This window comes from Hippoglossus hippoglossus, chromosome 22 (assembly GCF_009819705.1).
Source record: "Hippoglossus hippoglossus isolate fHipHip1 chromosome 22, fHipHip1.pri, whole genome shotgun sequence".
Taxonomy (NCBI): domain Eukaryota; kingdom Metazoa; phylum Chordata; class Actinopteri; order Pleuronectiformes; family Pleuronectidae; genus Hippoglossus; species Hippoglossus hippoglossus.
Window position 1 is genome coordinate 13,588,411 of NC_047172.1, and position 15,671 is coordinate 13,604,081.

Genomic DNA, 15,671 nt, shown 5'->3' on the forward strand with positions numbered 1-15,671 from the left:
TTATTTATTTATATTTATTTTTTTTTAGCACATTTTCCCACATCATCATGATGTTATTGCTTTTATTTTTATTTTCAACACAATATTTCGCACTGAACACACATGCATATGCTGTATATATATATGAAGCAGCCTGCATGCAGACCATCTAAAAGCAACAAATTTTCATCCAAATGAAAGAATTGAGAGACTTCAGTTGTTTGTTTGTTTTTTGCAAATTTAACAAACCATCCCATATTACTGGGAAGTTTTTAGAATCTCTCCTCTGTCTTTCTGTCAATATTTTTCTTTGCCTTTTCATCACAAATACTCAGACATGTATGTTAATTTAAAGTTCCAGCGATGTGAACAGGAAAAGTAGATTATAATATGATTTGAGTTGCTTGGTTTTGGGTGAAAACACCTGCTGGGTTTTGCAGGGGAACCGTTACAGCCTTATTCTAATAACCACCACCTCCATTAATAGTCTGTTGATTTCGTGTGTGTGTGTTATTCTATAAATCAGATGATTCTAAACCTGCTCATGTATAACTTTCCTATGAGACCTGCAGCCTCGGTGAACCTCCCGCCTCTCGCATGCAGGCGTTGCGGCCTTCTGCGCGCACGCAGGCGGATGAACTCGCGGTGCCTGTGACCGGGCGGACAGCGACCAGGCCGGGGGACAGGGGCGCCGGGCGGCCCCGCTGTCAGACAACAACCAGGAGGGATTAAGGCCCTCCGCGTCTGTTGGTCCCATATGCTCCTCGACCCTGCAGCTCTGGGCCTGCTACTTGATTAAAAACTCCCAGTGCATGTATGGAGTTTTATTGTGGAGGCCGCGTGTTCTAATCCTTCCCGTGACTTGTGCACTTTGAAGACGCGAGGTTACGATAACACGCGGGACGAGGCCATTGTGTTTCACTTGGTATTGGAGGTATCAGTGAGCAGTGATTAGGGACATGTTGGTGCATTGTTTAAACCTGAAACTCAAAGTGACAAGTGCTGTTTAACGGTTAGGGGCCACACAAATTGTTGATGCAGCCCAATTCCAGTGACTTTGCATGACTATTAGTAGTGTTCATTTTTCATGGAGGTCTTGTAATCGATGGAAATGTCGTTTAATCATCCGGATTTATTTAGATAAAGATGATAGAGGCCTTTTGTTGGATTCAAGATGACGCCCGTCCCACTTTTTTTTTATTTTTTATCTCCTCTTCTTCAAACCTCTCTCGCGGTTCTTGTCTTCTTCCTTCCACGCAGTTATCGCTGCTCCTCGGTTAGAGAGAAGAGTTGTGACATCTCAAAGTGACCCTGCGAACACTTTCCCCACTCCCTCCAGCATCAGTCTGGATGGATGGATGCAGGAATTGTTGACGCTGAGAGAGGAAGGAGACGCACCTCATGAATATTCAGGCCTGTGCGCGCCCCCATTGTCTCCAAGTTCAATTGTGTCATTGTTAATTCCCACAACGCTGCATGTGAACGCTGCTGAACTTGGCGTTGCGCTGCGCGATATTATTATCGATGCTCGATTATTATAAAAAAAAACGATATATTAACACAACTTATGCACGCGTCAGAACCTGGATATAAACAGCTATTCCTGCTTCACCCTTGAATAAGTCATGGATATGGGCTATTGTATAATGAAGTCTTTCAATAACACACACTCTCTCACACACACACACTCACACCTATTTTGTCCAGGCTGCAGGAGTGGAATCAAAGTCGCTCTTCTCTTTAACGCTTCGATTATTTCAAGCAACGCTTTTAATTAGTGCGCTCCTTTAGCGAGAGACTCCAATGAAAGAGAGATTATTGGCAATGTCAAGGATGCTAATTGAATGTTGGACTTCTAACAATTAGTCCACTGCAGAGCCATGTCGACTCATTACGCGTCCCGGAGCCGCTCATGTCCTCACGTCTGACGGGTATAGTTGGACCAGAGAGTTGGAGCAGCCCAAGTAAATAAAGGCAACATAAAAAAAAGAGTGCCTTTTTTAAAAGCATCCTATAACCCACAAACTCCCTGATTTTATTTGTTTTAGGAGCCACAACATCTGCTGTGCAGTTGAGTGTGGAGTTAAAACGATGCACCATTATGATAAGTACTTTTAGAAAAGATAATATAGGCAAAAAAACTAATCATTTTATGTGTTTTAACGTCATATAAAGACTTTAAAACCCATATACTAAATTTTAATGAACATTATAGAGTTCAGGTTCAGAACTACAGCATATGAAATTGCTTTATGCAGGCATAGTGTTCAGTTTGTCCTTTTTTGGGATGCTATTTTTTTTATTTAAACCCAGACATAATATTGACTATGACAAAAAAAGATCAGCAAACATAATCATCAGTAGAATTTTTTTATTTAATTTAATTTAAACTAATATTCTTGAGGGTTTTAAGTTTTTTCTCCTTTCCTTGAATGTAGGCCTAACAACACGTGATTATTAATGCTTTAAGATCCTCTATATTTTTCTTCAAAGTATTATATACATGTTTTGTGTTATTATGAGATGAAATACTGGGCTTCATATTAGAGGGGCACATCTTGCTGATCATGTGAGGCTCGCAGGGACCACGCGGGGGCTCCTGAATGGGGCCACGCTGCTCCTGCGCCCCGCACAAACCCCCGCCGGTGAAATATTGGGATTAACGTTTCTTGGAGGCCGCGGGATTAAACACTGTTTTCTCCATGAGGCGCACATGCACCGTCTTTGTTTCGACAGTCTGAAGATACAACTACACCGGAAACCAATGAGGGGGGGAAAGAAAACACCATAATAATTGTACCACATGAGCAGAAACTATGATTTAAAGAAAGATCCGTTTTTTTCGTTAATAGACACCAGACTCATTTTTTGAAATATGTTAATATGACAATTCCTATCGATTAAGGTTATGAAAGTTGGAAGTAAGAAGTCAGTAGATTTGAGCAGATGTGATTTGAAGTTGATGTGCTGATGCATGAGGAAACATTTACAACTTATTATATTCACTAAAATGGTGTTGGTCGAAATTATGCACAGGCATAACTGCACTGGAAAATATGTTAAATATATAAAAGTCGATTTCTTAACCAACCACCCCCACCCAAAAACCAAAGAATTAAAATTAACATTAGCTATTTTTTCTTATTTTGAAATCTAAAATATTGAGTCATCTTATCATGGAATGGTGCTTTTTTTTTTTTTTTTTAAATGTCACCTAATGATTTCTTCCCAAAATGTATTTCTATAATATGTCAAATATGTCAATAAATAGAAATATTCCCGGAACCCAAAGAAATCAAGTTTAAAAAAAAAAACCTCACACAATTTTACGCACACACACACACAAGCACGCAAAGATCGCTCCTCGAAGAAAGAGTATAAGCTCACAGGACCTTTATTCATGTCTTTTCAGCGGTGAGGTCACACCATCTTTGGAGCCAATAAAGGATCCACAATCACCGTGCGTTCAGATCAATGGAGGGGAGCAAATGCGCAGCTCTCAGCAGCCGAGAGTCTTTTCCAGTATGGCTAACCCTGGATTATTACGACCACCGTGCGCCTGGAAAGTCTCGTCTCTCTTTTGTGATGCCGGTGATTTAACCATTAGCATCTTTTGTTGTTCAGAGGAGGAGGGGGAAAAAAGTTAGAAATCTATTAAAATCACAGCAGAGAGTCTGATGCGAGGGGGGAGGGGGGGGGGGGGGGGGGGGGGGGCTCACAAATTGCATACAATACAACAGATCACAGTTTCGAAGGCTAGCACAGATAAAAAAAAAAACACATATGTACCATTTATATAAGACACACACTGATTGTCTCTTAGAAACTACATATTGATTCCTTATAAACACTTTTTTTTTCTTAAATAAAGTAGTGCATCCATGTCCACACGCCATCCCCGTGTCCCTCTGCCCGCAGGGCGGCAAAGTGTGAGAAGCTGAAAGGAGGGTCTGTCCATCCCGAGCTCTTCACCAGGTAACAGTGAACTGGAGTCGAGTTAAACATTAGTTCCGTGGCTGTGTTGTTCTTTTCTCTCTGTGCGCTCTCCTCAACAGGTGTTTTTACGCACAGAGGCACACACTGACAGACATGGATGAGGGGCTACAACCTGTGAATGAACGAGGAGGAGGAGGGGGGGGGGGGGATCTCTTTGCCAGAGCTAAAATAAATTAAACCTCTCCTCTAGGAGGACCAAAGACCATCATGCCAACAAAAAAAAATAACGTGGAGGCCCCTGAGAGCCCAGCCTCGCCCGGCTCCCACTTCAACCAGTCTGGTGCGTTTTATTGAGGGATGGCAGCACTGTGTGTCTGATGTGATCGTCACTGTTTGTGCACTTTTTTGAACAGCTGATTGCTCTGTTCACAGGACCTGGAATTTCCACGAGGAAGTTTGATCCTTATAATCCAAGCAATCGGCATTGAAGTTCAGCTTCCACGACGCCGCCTGGTCCTTATAATCCAAGCAGTCTGCTGTGGAGTTGAAGCCCAGGCCGGACGTCCCGTAGCCCTGGGTGGAGATGGACGCCGGGGATTGGTTCAGATGGCTTGTGACCGCGTTCGTGCTCATCGGGCTGAGCGTGGAGCCCGCGCCCGACAACTGGTGGTGCATGGGGGTGAGGTAAGAGCCGCAGTCCATGCCGCCGAAGTAGGACGTCGAGCCGGCGTAGCCCTGGCTGTAGCCCGAGGCCTGGGTGTAGGTCATGGGGTAGGACCTCTGCATGCAGGAGGAGGAGGTAGACAGGGGGTCTGAGAGCGGAGAGATGGACGCCGGGCTCCAGATGGACACCGGGGCGGTGCTGGTGGAGATGGCGGGGACTGTGGTGGTGCTGGTGGGGGGTGTGAACTGTCCGCTGGCCCCGCTCTCTGAGCTCACTTCTCTGGTCGGGGAACTTTTCTTCTTGGCAGGTCGCACCTTGTTCTGGCCTCCGTTCTGCTGCTGCTGCTGCTGCTGGCGACACTTTGCCCGTCGGTTCTTGAACCAGACCTGATTAGAAAATCATTAAAAATGATTTTACTATAAACAAATACACCCAGCTTCCCCCCACTCACTCTATACAACAGCTCAACATTTGGTCGAGTAATACCCCCTTTAAAATCTAAATGTCTGTTCTTATTTCCAAACAAACCGTGTGCAAAAAGAAACTGACTAATTTCATTTGTTACCAATCAACATCATGTTGTTTCCAGACCTTTTCTCAAATTCAATTTTAGCATATTCTGGTACCAGTGGACTGATCCGTCTCATTTAATTGGCCGATTTCTCTACACAAAAATCTATCGCTAAGTTGAATTATCTCAGCCCACTGGCAGAAGTTTTCCACTTGATTTAAGGAAGACAAAATGCTGTGAGCTCCAGTCACGGCTTAAGATGAATGTTTCCCGCAGCGCAGTTATAAAATAGACTTTTGAAAAGTTTCACTCCAGTTTTTCTTTGTATTTATTTCTCTATGAGATATGACTTTACGTTTATGATCCATATTTTTTAATTTACACAATACTCTGTCCAATCAGACTCATCCAAAATTAAATAAAGTTCAAGTTTCTGAAAAAAATAATTGCCCAGTCCTAGAATTTAGGATAAATAAATTAGTTGGGATATTTTTCAGTTTTTTACTTGACAGATCACGTGGTTATCTCACCTGTACTCTGGACTCAGGTAGATTGATTTTCAGCGCCACCTCTTCGCGCATGAATATGTCCGGATACCGAGTTTTTCCGAATAACGCCTCCAAAATGTCGAGCTGCGCGCGCGTAAAAGTAGTCCTTTCTCGCCTCTGCTTCCGCGGCGTTGCTGCAGGGAAAATAAAAAATATATATAATCAAATAAATATGTTACTCATGTATCCATAAAAAACCTTGAGAGAGCAAAAAAGATAAATTAAATAATCAAAGGCAGAGATGTAGCTCCCAGTATTTATTTTTGATGTGTGCGTAATTACGCACAAGTCCTTTGAGACTTAAACGCCCTTGGCAAATTGTAGCACTTGACATAGTTAAGAGTCTAATGGACCTAAAATTTGATGCAGTTGGAAGAAAAATCAAAGCAATTTGCCTGTAAATCACTCGGGAGGCCAATCTAAAAATATAAAAAATCACACAGGATGATTTGGTCTTCACTCCAAGCTATGCGCATTCAGGTTTGGTAAAATAATCAGTGTAATTTCATGTGTTTGACTGATTGACCAAAAACATACTGACATCCATTACTTGTTTTTACTGTATCTCCCAAAATTCAGAAGTCATCATTAAATTCAAAGTTTTTGAAATAGCTGCTGGTTACAAACTGTAACACACATTATACTTTTAGCCTCAAGCCATTCAAACCCTGTCATATATTCTTTAGAAAGTGTGAACCCACCTGGATAGCCCACTGATGGATGTAAGAGGTCCATGCCAGACGTGGTTAAGCTGAGCCCATTGACTGTGTAAGGTGGTTGCTTTAGATACGACATCATGCTAATGTTTGTCTGAGGGCTGAAGTTGGAAAAAATCTTGAAAACTGATGAGCTTCCGAGGTGCACTTGGTGTTCTCTGTTCGCCGGGCAGTGGTCCGTGTTAAACCGGACACCTGTTCCAAAATGAAGAGGAAGAAAAAGACATGGATCAGATTGTGACCTGCTTAAATAAAGACACTCAATATTTAGGTCTGTTAAAATGGCGCTGTGGCTAAATGAACCCTCTCCAGAGCGCACGGCGCTCCACCAAAACTGCACCAGCCACATCTCCAGCTGTCCTTATCGCTAACACCGCCCCCTCCTCTAAAAGAAAAAACCCTGTAACTGCAACAAGTCACTGTAAAGTGTAAAGTTCAATTAAAGCCACTGCTTCCTGTTCACAATTAAACTAAATAAAGGGAAAATGAATAGATGTATATGCGGAAGCAAAGGCTCTTAAAATATAACTGAAAAAATAAATGTACCCATTCAGCCTCCATTTCCAAGGCAGAAATGTTACATCTTTTTCACTGTGTTTTATTTTCTTCCGGCATAACTTTTATACTTAATTTATCTAATACTTTAAATTTGGTATTTAAAATATAAATCATCCTTTAAACTTAAACAATTAACCATTAAGATTAGGAAAAAAGGAACTGAATTTTTGTAAAACGACTAAAATAATTATCTGCAGACCTAATTTCTTATTTAAGATGATAAACCTATTTTCATGAAGAAACTGCAATTTAAAAAAAAAATAAGACTGACATATAGTATTAGACCAATATAATCAAACCAGAAAATATTTGATGCAGTTAATTCCATAAAAAGAACACATGCTTCCTCATTGAACACTTGATTAGTTTTTTTATTCCAGTCCAAATCAACGTTGTAATGTTGATGAGTAAACGTGTGATCTGGGTCTCTTCAGCCTCACTGACACTCACCCGTTATGTCCCCACTGTGCGTCTTGATTAGTTGCACTTTTTTTTTTTCAATATCCAACGGTTTTAACCCCCTCATCCCAATCTGTCACACTTTAAACACACGTATCCGTCTAACAGCCACACACACCCGCTCAATAATAATTACCCTGTCCCAGAATTGATTGTGATAAATGTTTTTTTTTTTTTTTTTCCTCTTCTGTTGATGAATTAACGAGATAATCCGAGTGGCATCCAATTGGAGCTGCTGTTTGGTATCGACGAATTCTCATCGTAATTGTCTCTTCAATAATTTGTGCACGTTTGTGTGCGTGATTTGCGGCCATGTTATATTTATATATTTATTAGTCAGATGTGTATTCTAGACAATTTTTACTCTGTCAGAAACAAATATTCAAAATGAAATTCTAAATCATGTTTAATTTAATCAAGCTAAACTCCCCAATTACGCGCAATCTGTCACCAGGCTCTGGAAAACACGGGTAAACACATATTGAATATGACATGTTGGTTTATTACCCTGTGAATTATTAATCACTGGAGACGCAGCAGAGCCAGCCGAGAGAGGAGAGAGGGCCTGAAACAGTTATTTCTTCTCGAGAGTATTGAGGCCTGTAAATGCTCTTTCTTTATTCCTGCAGTGCAGCTTTCAGGTTAACGCCTCCACAAGTATCCCTTTGTGTTGCATTTGGTTTTCACAGCGAGGAGAAGTGTGTGGCAGATGAAGAAGAAAAAAGAGAATCGGCTCCATTTTAGCCTGAAACTTCTCATGGACTCTGAGTCCTGTGATTCAGCCCGTGATAGTGTTTAAATGATCAAATACGTGAGCTCCAGGAATTATGAAAACTCCAGTATTGAATACCAGAGAAGCTTGGAGTCATGTTTTCTTCCACCAGAAGAAACTATAGTATAAGTTGGTTTGTTTTTGCACCATTTACCTCTATCAGACTCCTGTCGGTCTCAGAGGGCTTAAATTAGTGAAGAGACACACTTAACTGTCTCTGTTTAAATAGAAATAAAATATTTAATTTTAAGGATTCATCAAATGCTTCTTGGTGCCTCTGAAAGTCCTGGAGCCTCCTCTGTGCCATTTGTCTGTGTGAGTGTCATTGTGGATTTTATTTCTGCAACAGTAACATAATAAAATGTTACACTCACTTATTTAAACATTGTAATATAATAAGATCAAATATATATTTATTTAAAAGTGTGACTTTATTATTTCTATGATTTTCTATAGGCCTATCTTTATTTAATTTAATTTACATTTTAACACGAATGTTTATTTCCTTTGTGTTTCATAATAATAATAATAACAATAATAATAATAATGATGGACGCAAAAGACTTACCCTGGTATCGACGCGTGTAAAGTTCTTTGTCTTCTGGGTTTCCTCCAGGAGAAATAATAAAAGTCAGCACAGATCAACGACGTCCTGGCGAATAAAAACGCACAAAAGCACCGAGGAGCAGAAGGAGCAGAAGGAGCAGGAGGAGCAGGAGGAGCAGGAGGCGCAGGCGTCTTCACAGGCAGAACCACAGGGCGGAGGAAAGTTGTGCGTCGTGCGCCTGCATCAGGTTGTGAAGCGGTGCGGCGGCGGCGGAGGGATGGAGCAGGCTGCATGTACGCCTTTAGGATTTGTTGATGTGTTGTGCGTGAAGTGGTTTGACTTGGATTTTGTACAAAGTGTCAGCCAATGGGAGCCGCAGGACTGAGCTGAGGTCTGTCTCTCTGTCTCCGTCCCTCACACTGGTGGGGAGGACTTTTTTCCCTCCCCCCTCCCTCTCTCTCTCTCTCTCTCTCTCTCTCTCTCTCTCTCTCTCTCTCTCTCTCTCTGGGAAACAAATGTCTCCAGCTACTTTTTTTTCTTCTCGACGCACAGTCCTCAGCCAATGGCAGCTGACAGGGCGACTGACAACATCCCCATCCCACCGCACAGAGAGTAATAAGTATAAAAAGTGGATGACCAGAAGTGGAGTTTACAGTCAGTTTTCTCATCTTTTTTTAAATTTTAAATTTTATATCAAGCATCGATTTTATTCAACGGAAGCATTAAGCTGTGAGGTGTTACATAAAGACCGGCTGGATGAGGAGGGGAATATATAATATATAGTGGCATAAAAACTACCTCTGCTGAGAATGTCTAAGTACACCAAAAATATATTTTCTGATATTAGAAATACGATTTAATAGAGTATAACTAAAAAATAAATAATGAGGAGCATTAAAGGAACATTAAAGGAACCAAAACAATTGGATATTTTGGCTATTTTTATTTGGCATCTCAACAGGAATAACGTGAAACTTTTACCGCTGTAAAGAATGGGAGTACTAGGTAAATAAAAAGACATGCAGGAAGAAAAACGCCGGTTGCACTAAGCAGGACTCTGCTGCTCCGTCCTCTCACATTCCAGCGCGTCGCGTAAAAAGGGGGATTTAGAGCGACTTATTTCCTTAAAACTGTCCTCCCATTCACAGAGGCAGCCAGTGTGCTCCCATCAGCCCTGATGCGGGCCTGCATGCACCACACACACCCAAAAAAAAAATCACCCACAATGTGTACAGGGGAGATCCCACCCGGGAGACACCGAGCAGCCGAGGACGCATGCACGGGCACCGGAGCTCCTCCATCATCCAGGGAGGAGGAGAAACACAAGGAGGAGAAAACACAGACATGGGCCTGATGTGATGTGCAGCTGGTGACTTCCACTTATTTCTACTGCAAGAGGAGAGAGGATAGCAGACTTCTGTATGAAGGTAGGCCTGTTTTATATTGGATGGGAAGAAAGTGCAATTTTTATTGAGTCTTGTGTTTTAATAATCTATTGATATAATATTAATAATTATAATAATTATAATAAATAATTGCGATTGTAGTTGTAGTCGACAGTATTGTAATTGTATTGTTTATTTTGGTGGAAGAGCTACAAGCTGCACTGACTACACATCAGCCTCCTTCCTCTACGTCACTTGAAATTTGAACCTGCGTGCCCATCTCAAAATAATGTGCCGAGGGTTTTTGTCACGGTTTGGTAAATGTATCATCTTAAGAGGCTTTGTGGAACACCTACACACACACGCACACGCACGCACACATACACACACACTCACACACACACTCACACACACACGCACACACTCTCTCTCTCTCACACACACACACACACATGCTGCAGCAGCGCTTTGCACGGACACACCCGCTCACTTCAGACAGATTTGAATATTGATTTAGATTTATAAACACAGGCAGACCGTGGGTTTTATGTGACTCGTCATTTGCCCCTCTCTCTCTCTCTCTCTCTCTCTCCTTCTCTCTCTCTCTCCTTCTCTCTCTCTCTCTCTCCCTCTCTCTCTCTCTCTCTCTCTCTCTCTCTCTCTGTCCCTATCCCTCTCTCTTTCTCTCCTTCTCTTCTTCTCTCTCTTTATGGCTCGTGTGGAAGGCCAGAGTCAAAGGTGCGCTGTGACAGCTGCTGGGAAACACTGGCTTCCACTCCGACCTGCACGCACACACACACACACACACACATGCACACACACACACACACACACACACACACACACACACACACACACACACACTGATTTACATACACTGCATCAACTCTTTACAAACTCACTGACGTGTCTTTTTTGACAGATTTCGATCAGATGAAGTGTGGATCATAAAGTCTGGATTTCTTTTCCAACCTATGGAGCAGAAGTTTGGAGGAGAGGAGCTGCAACACACCCAGGTATCCACGTTTGGTTTATTTCATTTATTCATTTGAATCATGTTTATTTCTGTTTACACCCAGTTATTATTAGAATATTCTAAAAAATATTGGTTCAAGTGTCAGATGTGACACATAGAGCATCTGTAAGTGTGTTATGGATTTTTAATCATATTGCCGAGCTTACAGTTTAGTCCTCTCACTCCAGACTCCATGCAAAAATCGTCTCATTTAACGCAGAATGTAAAGTATAAATGAAATACAGCTTCTGCAGCCTATTCTTTTACACGCGCACCTCGAGAGCTGCCTCCTCTGACACGACAAGGACTTTTCTCACATCTGGAGAACATCACACAAACAATCAGCTTGCTGCGTAAAACACAATTTCCAACAGAGAAGAAAGTGAATATTTCCCCCACGTCTACAGCAGATGCGTGGTAATGCGCCTTTAACGCGAGACTTTCCGTGGAGAATGGTGACGTGTGATGCGGTTATCTGCGGGATCTGAGCGTTTCAATAGCTAAATAATTTATGAAAGAGTGGAGCCGGGCCCTCCGCGGGGACCGGGTATCTGTAAAAGGACGTTTAAAGGCAGAAGCAGTTAAACGCCTCTGGCTGCGCTCCCTCTGACTCGCGGCTAATTGACGACGACGGCTTCTTCTTTCTTTCTTTTTTTTTTTTTTTTTATCTCCGCCTCTGCTCCACTCAACCTGAGGCTGAGGATTTCTGCAGGCCTGCTCCAACCTGTGATTTCTTCCACTTAATGCGGAGCCTACACATGCTTTTCAAAAATCAAAGTGCCCAGGCCTGGATCTTTAACCCTTGTTTGATTTCCCCTGAAAAGGAATAAATCGCATGTCAGGACTGGATAATGAAATAGTCAGGCTGCCCTCTCCTGATTTTTCTGCTCTGCCTCTTATCCACACATAAAAAGAAAACAATATAAATTGAATATGTGTTTTATTTCTAAATAAACAAATAAAAACAACAGCCTGGGAATTTAAACGTTGCCTCTTTTGCAAAAAATTTAAAAACAACAACCCCAAAACAAATCACATATCCTGTTTGTTGAATGATCTGAATTTAAAGCTGCATATTTACATATTTATTTATATACATAAATGAGCAGGCAGTTTTCCTCTCCTCTTCTTCCTCCCATGTTTGATATCCGCATGGCTGAATCTGGGGAATGTGTAGGTGGATTTCATTCTGAGCTTTAAAAAAGAGAGATAGAAAAAAAAGGGATAAAAACCAATAAAGCATATTTATATAGAAATGTAGATAATCTGTAATGTGAAGGAAAGCTTTTTCCTCCTGCATTTGGGATTTTAACATACCTATTTACTTGTTGCCGTTTTACAGTAAACAAGCAAAAATCACCTCAGATTATTTTATATTCAATTTTATTTATGTTAACTCTATTTATTGTCTTTTTGTTCTTATATCAAAAAGATTAAAAGTTATTATCTATTTCAACTCTGAGCTGGACAATAAGTTTATTTTACTTCTTAAGCTTCTTTTTAACAGGATTTTCAAAATGTGAAAATTTTAAAACTGTTACACTGTTTTGTTAAAAAATAAAATAAAAATACAATTCCTTATTATTAGATTTAGGGGTATGGGCACGGCTAAAAGTGGAGTTGATAAAATGACTGGGGAAAGAGCCACAATAATTAACACAGTAATTATTGTAGAGAGGAACCAAGTGTGTGTGTGCGTGTGTGTAAGTGTGTTTGGTTGTGTATTTTTGTGTGTGTGTGTGTGAGTGAGAGAGATGAGCTGAAGTAGGATAATCACAAGCTGTATTTTAATTAGCCTGGCAGGTTTGATGGATATGTTGCTGGTGCTTCTGCTGGAAAAAAAAAATAGGTGCACTGCTTAGTGAGCAAGACGTCTAAACTGAGGGCTTCCCCCTGCACACTGTTCCCTTGTTGCAAAGGAGCTAAACCTCTGTGTAATGTAACATGTAAGTGACCCCAGAGGTCATCAAAACACATTCAGAGCCGTCCCCTGGGATCAATAGGGTGAGACCTCATTGAGTGTCTGTTTTGAGATAAGTTTTGCACTCTGCATCAGATTCTATCTCTATAAATTTAGTTAAAGTTACATTTTCTTTGCTTGAAATCATGATACAAAATAATAATAAGTCTGTATTCAAATTCTCAGGTTGTGCTTTTATTATGAAAAGGTGTGCTGATCACGAAATTAAAACAGGTCTCCCCATGAATTCAAATGTGGTGCCTCTCCGCAATTCTGCGTCTGTGTTTGCCAAGTGTGCTCTTGCCATTAATATGACATGCCTTTTAATTAGTGCTATAATTGTTTGTGTTGTGTTTGTGCAGGAGTTTGCCAACAAACAAACGGATGCAATTAAACACACTCGCCCTCAGATCATCAATGAGGAGGCAAAGTGGAGACGGGCAGGAAACAGTCAAGGACGAATGTAAGGCGGGAGAAGACTCTGCCGCCTCAAGGTTAAAACTGACTGACTCAAGTGTGTGAGGAGCTCATCTCCACACAATACGGATGCCTTTTGCCTCTTCTACACACACACACACACACACAAACACACACACTGCTTTCCCATTGTAAATTAATTTTGTATTTAAGTGTCATTGCTTTTGTCTCTGAAGTGATTAAAGATGATTTTTGCAAATAAAGACATCAGTTTTGAAAAGCTTCCCTCTGCTCTCCTTCCCTCGCCTCACCTCACCATCAGCAGCCGTCTCCTCTGTGTGCTGAGGTGTGTGCACGGCGTGGTAAAACTTGCCCTGCAGACTGGACCTCTCCAGTCTTCAAAGGAGGAAGGAACTCAATGTGGGGGGATTTGTTCAGGCTTATTTGGTAACCTAGGATTTGAATTGGATTTTGGGAGGCATTCATAACACATTTGAAAATGTTACATTGTGTGATTTTGTGTGTAATCCCCATAATAAATTTTTAGAACTGGTCACAGCACTCGCACAACTGTGACTATTCATGAATTATCAAATGGTTTTCTTGTCTTGCCTCTCCGGGCGGGAGAGAGGTGTGTGTTGCCGTCAGATGGGAGAGGCTGGTGGAGGGATGACTCTGCCGTTTTAACCTTTCTCTCAACACGGTGTTGTTTATTTGACCTGAATATGTGATAGGGTCAGTCGCCGTGCTTCCACAAGGATTCTCTCAGACCTCCCCCCCCCCCCCCCCAACAGCACTGGACCATTACAACCTCTAGTGGATTATACCTCCCTGGGAGGAGGGTTAGTGTACATTCTCTCTCTCACACACACACACACACACACACACACACACACACACACACACACACACACACACACACTTTAGGTAGAGTTTATCTAAGTGTGTGTATTAGCTATTTTAATTTCTTAATCAGGCCCTTTAAAATCCTTCATACTATGTTTAAGTAGAAAATTGTATTGTTTTATCATTTATTTTTTTGTGAAAGTATTATAAGTCATATTCAAAACATACTTAAGTGATGTGTTTTTCCCACAATTTAGTTCAATGCTTTATTGAAATATTATTAAAAAAACATCTTGTATCTTTCCCTTGTCAAAAAAATCCAAAGTCCAGAGTTAAAAACAGGAAGATGTTAGAAATGTCAAAAGTTCTATTCACAAGATATTTTTCCATCTTCACTGAAAAGTTCATCCTCAGCGGCTCTGCACAGTTTCCACGTCACATTTGTAGAAACCAGTCGATGCTCCCACATATATTTTTTTATTTTATCTCCCAGGTCAGTAACGTTTGGGCCCTTCCTCACCATGCACATAATAACTATGGTGTCTCCCTTGTGTGCAGACGTTTTCTCATCTTCTGGTTTTCATCACTTCTGTCCAGCACCATAGTCCATGCTTTTCTATGCTTTCAAAGTTGCACATTGGACCATGACTGACTGCAAGGCCCAGTGTGATGCCGTAAAGTCTTAACCTCAGATTTAAGGTGTGGTGACACAGAGAAATATGTCCACCTATTGCAAATTTGAAAACTAGAATTTGAAAACAGCCTTCAAGTGTCAAAATCTTTAGTGACGGTAAAACATTTTAGCAAAGTAACAATAAGACAAAACCTATTTTGGATCAAAGGAGTTCCTTTAAATATCATGTCCCTCTTAGTCATCACAATTAGTTTTGTGTGTGTGTTTACAAAACCAATAATTGCTGATGCAGATGCAAAAAGAGTCACTGCACAGCATTTTCACTTGAGACAGTTATGAGAACTTTGAAATAAAATTTTCTTGACCAACATTGTCCATCACAACGGTTGCTGCGGTCGATAGATTTCTTGTCTGGTACATGTAACTCTCCCGCCTTAGCTCGATAAGAGCGAAAGCAATGGTTTGTGTGTGTGTGTGTGTGTGTGTGTGTGTGTGTGTGTGTGTGTGTGTGTGTGTGTGTGTGTGTGTGTGTGTGTGTGTGTGTGTGTGTGTGTGTGTGTGTGTGTGTGTGTGTGTGTGTGCAAACCCAGTGTTTGTGCCCTGTCCAAAGCCCACTTTGCTTTGAATGACACTTTGGCGGTGCCACCAGCTCCCCACTCCCGACTTCTCAAGCGTACCCCCTGTTAGTGCCAACTCTGCCAATCCCTCTTATGTCTTTAATATC

At 41.3% G+C, this 15,671-nt stretch overlaps 1 protein-coding gene and 1 long non-coding RNA gene across 2 annotated transcripts; one reads left to right on the plus strand and one right to left on the minus strand.

Annotated features, from left to right (window-relative positions):
* Positions 1–3,348: 3,348 nt before the first annotated feature.
* Positions 3,349–9,091, minus strand: otx2b (orthodenticle homeobox 2b). The gene is made up of 4 exons (XM_034576770.1): positions 8,712–9,091; positions 6,340–6,549; positions 5,621–5,772; positions 3,349–4,965 (listed from the first exon to the last, which is right to left on the minus strand). The coding sequence occupies exons 2-4, from the start codon at positions 6,434–6,436 to the stop codon at positions 4,342–4,344; spliced, it is 873 nt and encodes a 290-aa protein (XP_034432661.1). The 5' UTR covers positions 6,437–6,549; positions 8,712–9,091; the 3' UTR covers positions 3,349–4,341.
* On the plus strand, positions 8,898–14,552 carry LOC117756340. Its single transcript, XR_004612787.1, has 4 exons — positions 8,898–8,983; positions 9,839–10,117; positions 10,998–11,091; positions 13,413–14,552. It is a non-coding gene; the product is annotated as an uncharacterized LOC117756340 (long non-coding RNA).
* Positions 14,553–15,671: the final 1,119 nt, after the last annotated feature.

Bases quoted from the DNA above. Each gene is read 5' to 3' on its own strand.
- otx2b (XM_034576770.1), bottom strand. From the start codon at position 6,436: ATGATGTCGTATCTAAAGCAACCACCTTACACAGTCAATGGGCTCAGC. The intron at 5,773-6,339 runs GTGGGTTCACAC...TTTTCCCTGCAG, and splicing joins TCCATCAGTGGGCTATCCAG to CAACGCCGCGGAAGCAGAGG. The intron at 4,966-5,620 runs GTGAGATAACCA...TTTTCTAATCAG, and splicing joins TACCTGAGTCCAGAGTACAG to GTCTGGTTCAAGAACCGACG.